General features: G+C 36.5%; 1 protein-coding gene across 1 annotated transcript in view; it reads right to left on the bottom strand.

Annotated features, from left to right (window-relative positions):
- mgat4a (alpha-1,3-mannosyl-glycoprotein 4-beta-N-acetylglucosaminyltransferase A) overlaps positions 1-6,084 on the bottom strand; it is a 38,844-nt gene that overhangs the window by 12,834 nt on the left and 19,926 nt on the right. Inside the window, exons 2-3 of the mRNA XM_014011669.1 lie at positions 5,548-5,715; positions 4,227-4,367 (exon numbers count right to left, since the gene is read on the bottom strand). Coding sequence (XP_013867123.1) covers positions 4,227-4,367; positions 5,548-5,715 — 309 coding nt within the window. The remainder of the gene's footprint in view (positions 1-4,226; positions 4,368-5,547; positions 5,716-6,084) is intronic.

The following is a 6,084-nucleotide window of genomic DNA, read 5'->3' on the forward strand; positions in this document are numbered from 1 at the left end:
TGAAGAATTGAGGCAGTTCTGAAGGCAAAAGGGGGTCCAACCCGTTACTAGCATGGCGTACCTAATAAAGTGGCCGGTGAGTGTATATATATGTATTTTTTAAAAGGCATGCCTTAAATGCACCATAAAGTTTCTTGTTTCTTTGTTAGAGTTACAAATCTAGCTGCTATTTTTCAAGACATTCCAGATTTTCAATCAATGCTTCAGGTTTCTCTTTGAACATGTGGCTAGTTGTCCTACAGCTCATGATTTTGGTTTTGTTTAAATGTATGATGAATGTTTAAATGACTGAAGATGATAAAAAAGTTGACCATGCCTTTAAGTTTACATCAACCAAACCTGTGTAATGCATTTTTCCTGCATTGTACTGCCTCCTATACGGTGCCCGCCTGGTAACATTGGATAAATATTTTTTTTCTAGATAAATAATTGATAAATAACGAATGGCTATGCGATAATTCTGAGCAACATGTACTGAGTGACATAGATGTTGTTGGAGCCAGATTTTGAGTACCGGTGTGCTGTTTTTGCTTTGAACTATTCAAATGTAGCCTACCCCCACATTTATTATTATTTGATGTATGTCTATATAAATGGTTCATCTTTCATAGTAGACTATGAGATGACAATGAATGCCAGAGGAGTGGGTTGGGAAATAATTCAATTCMAAAACACTTTATTGATCCCAGAGGGAATTAGATAAAAATAACAGATTTTTTTTACCRTGTCCCTGAACGCGACATAACTCTGACTCATTCCCAGCTAACGCACGGTGTGAGAGAGGAGCCTGTTTTCATTGTTGAGCTTCAAAAAAAGAAAATAAAAGCAGTTTGGACAACTCCAGTCGTCACCTTTGTCTTATAGCTTCAACATATAATGCTAAGAATTACTTCATGCCTAACATAAGTGACTGAAATAAGTCATTCATTCCTATATTAAAAGAAAATTAAACAAATTCAAACTTGTCCATGTAAACCAGGGGTGTCCAAACTACGCCCCGCGGGCTGCACCGTTTTTAGTGGCCCGCAGCAAATTCTGAAAATATAATTGAATATGGCCCACACAAGAACTTTGAGCTCAACTCTGTTGCACTTCTCAGTTTCAACACTGGATGGAGCCAGCCATAGAAACGAAATTATAGAGAAGAGGAGAAGAGAAGAAGAACCTTTTTGTGACTGTGACACTGCGTTCAGTTTGAAAGTTGTTCAGTTGAAAAGATGGGGCTTAAATGGGACAAGCTCTGTKGAGTAACAACAGATGGAGCTCCCGCCATGACGGGCGAGCGCAAAGGAATGGCATCGTTGGTGTGCGCCAAGGTAAAAGAGTACCACAGAGAATTTCAGGCTTTTCCATCTTACGTGGACGCTGAATACAGAGATGTACTCTACCACTCTGATGTGCGCTGGCTCAGCCGCGGCTCTGTGCTGCAGCAGTTTTACTCGCTGAGATCAGAAATCGACCAGTTTTTAAAAGACAAGGGCCGACTTCTTCGTGAACTAAGTGACCCTCTGTGGCTGGCAGACCTGGCATTTTTAGTTGATCTTACAAATCATCTGAATAAACTGAACAAGAACCTACAAGGCAAAGAACAGCTGGTGCCACAACTGTATGCGCACATGAAAGCCTTCGGCGTAAAGCTCCGCCTGTTTGAGACACAACTACGAGGCTTTAACGCTGCTAGATAGATAGATAGATAGATAGAGCTACAGTATCACCAATGTTTTGACAGAGCAAAAAATAGCTTTTGTCAGGTGCAGGGGGGTGGATTATGGAGACGAAAAACTGACTAAAAAGTTTGTGAATGTCATGATTAAAACTCTGTTGTATTTCTGAGTTTCTACAATAATTGCATCAACATTATTACAAAGGCAAAATAATAGATTACCAACATAAGCTTGTTGTGTCTTGTGTCTTTTTTCTTGTTTGTCTTAATAGGTAAAGTTGTTTTAAAGGTTGGCTTATACATACAAACAGATGCATTCACATTTATTTTCAACAGAATTTAAAAACCATGCTTTGTTTCTAAACATAGTTTGTCCTTTAATCTTAGTTACAGTTAATGCTAGCACTCACAGTGCTGCTTGGAATGGTGTTTAATTCCTGTTTGGAGCAACAATTTGCCTCTAACGACCAGAGATCAGAAGACAAGTTGGCAGAATGCAAGCTGCAGTTGGTTTCTCATTTCCTTGAAMCGAGGCCGTTTACACAAATTCAGTCAACACAAGATGAAAGTTTTACTGGAGAAGATATTTAATGTGATGTACTCAGGTATATATTTTGGTGGTGGCTCTACAGTATGCATGTAGACAAACTGAAACTGGTTAAGCAGAAAAAGCCAAATAAAAACCCAGGCCTGAGTTAGGTTACACTCTCCCAGATAGCTTCTGAACTTTAATGGGGAKGGAAAAAAAGTCTGTTACCCTGAATATCTAAGCAGACAAGAATGTCCATCCATATCCGTCTCAGACATACCCCCACTCTTTCTATTTATAGTCTTTGTTCAGTTCAAAGGGGGATGATGTCAAGCAGATTTAGACTAAAAGAAACCAGGGATAAGAAAAATACAATCAACACAAACTAAAGCACAGGTGTAAAAAAGCAATGCAGGCAATGCTGGTACCTTGATGCAAAGCTTCATGTGGCCTGCATCGCAAGTGAGACAAAAAGTCTATTTGTTGCAGCGACCTACCACAACAAATAGCATCAACCATTTCCTTGAAGCAGTGTTTGCATTACWTTATTGTGTGATGACTATGTGTTGGACCACAATGGAAATAAGCTTTATGCTTTATTGTGTTATCCATTTATGTTAATGTTATTGTTTATTTTATCCAGTGCCATTTCCATGATAAATAAAATAAATGAATGAATACAATGAACACAAGTGATAATGATTCAAGATGGGAACAAGTAACAATGAGGAAGTAAGTAGCAAAATAGTTGCACTGAGTGAGCATTAATTCTCTTTTGTTTTTAAAAAAAGGAGAAGAAGAATATGTTTAGCTCATCTGTCCAGACCAGACACACAGGCATGGCACCTGTGGTTCCCTGAGTCTTTCCTCACTCACATTAAAATATTATAAAATACTTTGTTTTACCAACTACCCTGCAGGTGTTGTTACCAATCTGCTGCCTTTTTAAAACACTTTTGAACAATTTCTTCAAAAATTCAGCTTATAAAGGTAGCTAATATAAACTCAACCGGCATAGAAATAATTAATTTCTTCTTTTATGAATAAATAAATCAAGAGGTAAAAAATATATAATTTTGAGTTTGTTTCAAAGGCTTTTTTCTACAAAACGGAGAGCTCAGAAATTAAATATGAAGAAATAACTGAAGAATAAGCATAATTTACAGACTGTTTTACAGCTGCTCTAAAAAGCTCACAGCCAGGGCTGTAAACTTATATAGCCTCACTTGTCTTTCAGCCACATTGTTTAGAGCTTGTGTTTGTTCTCTCAATCCTTGTCTTTAGGAATGAGGAAGGGATAATATCTATGCTGTTCAGCTCTTGAACTAAACTTTCTTTAGCCTAAATGCATTTCACCTATCACTATCACACACACAAAGACAGATAAGTAATCTTCTTAAGGGGAATGTGCTGTAGTCATATGCAGTGTGAGCAGCTGGCAGCGTGATCAGTAGAAAAAGTTAATATTGAAACAGAAGTGTAAGAATTAACTGAACCTGAGGATAAAGATGTGCTGAGCTTCWAGAAGCTTTTTAAAAATAAGGTTTGTGTTATGAAGAGAAACTTACCTTTATATAAAAACTACTACTGTATGTGTGAAAGGTTTACCGAGGCCTAAATCAAAAGATTAGATTCTAAAGTAAAGTTTTTTTGTTGTGCACATTAAAGGAAAACATTTACAGACTCATAAATAAAGACAAAGAAAATACAGAAAGATAAAGAATGAAAATAATCAGGAGTTTTATTCTGTTTGTTTAATAAATGATTGAAAAGTAAATGCAAATGGATAATAAGTATATTTAAGTTGTCAAATGTTTTCCACAATATCCCTTTGAACAAATAAATCGCAAGAGGATACTTGTTGTGAACAGTGGATCTGAAAACATGTTGAGACTTGACTTTCTCCCTGATGTAAGAACAAATGTGTCACCATGTTTGTGTAGAACAACCGTGCACAGTGCAGAGATAAAGATATAATAAATCAAGAGATGTGACTTTTCTGCTGAACTCGCAAAGTGCGTATCCAGTTCTCACCTCCTGTACGTCCAAGACCAACCTGCACTGCAGGGTGCAGGCTGCCCTCATTGTTTAGCAGGTGAGGCAGGTGGTGGTAGATGTTTGGCACCTGGAGGGGTTTCCTGTTCGTGAGCTCCTTCAGTAGTTTCTGTGTTTCATCTGAAAACGGGAACAAAACCATTTTAAGCAAACTCTTATTTAAGCTTTAACAATGTTATTGTTGCCCCGTAAATTAGGTGAATACTATAACGGCGTATTAGGGCTACATGAGATTTTTAAAAAATGTTTAAATTGCAAGAATAAAGTCATAATATTCTAAAATTAAAGTTGCAATACTATACCCTTTACATGAAAAAGCATGCTATTACACTGCATTAAAATTAGGAATGTTGAGCAACTTGTCAAATTGTTCTTTTGTATTGCTTAAAATAAATAATTCATCTTTTAGCACATTACCATCAAATTATCAGTAGCAGGACTTGGACATTGTGCAAACGACTACACTGAAGCATGCACTGACAGATGTAGTTGGCACGCAGCTAATTTGGATGAAAGCATATTAATCTAACAGTGACTCAAGTCATCGCAGTCTACTTTAAAAACACAGATACATGGCTGTCCACACAAGGTGTGGGAAAAATAAGGATGAAATGAGGAACTGAAAATGAACACTTCAAGCAAGATTATGACTTTTTATAATTTCGTAAAATTAAGACTATTCTCATAAAATTAAGACTTTATTCTCATAATATTATGATTTTATTCTTGTAATACTAATTTAAAAAATCTTGCTGTGTGGCCCTAATACTCCGTCGTAGCATACAAAAAAAAAACATTGATTGAGGTCTTACCCATAATGTAAACACTGCACATCCTAAATTTTCTTTTGGTTATTTTTGAAGGCAAAATGCATCATTTATCAAAGTGTGAAAAAACACCACTTGCATAATAAAAATTTAAGTAAACTGAGATTAATTATACTGAACAAACGTTAACTTAGTAGAGTGATTTATGATGAATATAATACACTTTAGCGTAATTTAATAATTATAAGATTTGCCTCATTTCTGCCCATCAAGTTCTTCTCCACAGCATTTTCTTTGCATTAAAAATGTTTTTTTTTTCTTCATAACACTATGATGCAATACATAGAAGCACAATAACAAAAAAATAAAATAAAATTAGAAAACTCCTGTCTCATCAAGATAAATAATTCCATGTAATGTGGATGAAATTGGAAAAAAAAAGCATTACAACACTTCAGATATTTATCACACTTGTGCAACACAAAGTCACAAAGCTTAGCCTAATATACACGAGTGTTTCATGTGTCAGTCACCTGAGAAGTTTGTAAGTGCATCTTTGCTGTTGTTAGTTTCAGCAATGGCCCGCCGGAACTGCTCGAGTATGTTGTTGAGCTCAGACGAGCGCTGCAGCGTCCTGTGTTCTGCCACGCGAAGGCGTTCTTTCAAAGCATGGAACTCCCGCTGGTAAGCAATCAGCTTCTCTGTGAGAACAGAAATAAAAAATACATGTAAACTGGCTGCAGCAGAAGGTGTCAACATGAGACGAACTGGCATGTGGTTCACGTTCAGGTAAAAGCAGCTAAAGTTTATTTAGAAGTGGTGGTAGTCCAACTATTTCTGATTGATGGATGCTGCTTTAATTAAAGTTGCTATGTTTCAAGACTCTCAACCACCATCTGACCCTGAGTAACTGTATTAAGTGGGCAAACAGTGTCCATTTTATTCAAATGAACTGGGTGTGAAAACATCTTCAAGCATTTGTGGTCATTATTAGGGCTGCCACAAACGATTATTTTTATTATCGATTAATCACCGATTATTTATTTGATTAGTCGACTAATCGGATCATA

This window comes from Austrofundulus limnaeus, unplaced genomic scaffold, assembly GCF_001266775.1.
Source record: "Austrofundulus limnaeus strain Quisiro unplaced genomic scaffold, Austrofundulus_limnaeus-1.0 Scaffold83, whole genome shotgun sequence".
Lineage (NCBI taxonomy): Eukaryota > Metazoa > Chordata > Actinopteri > Cyprinodontiformes > Rivulidae > Austrofundulus > Austrofundulus limnaeus.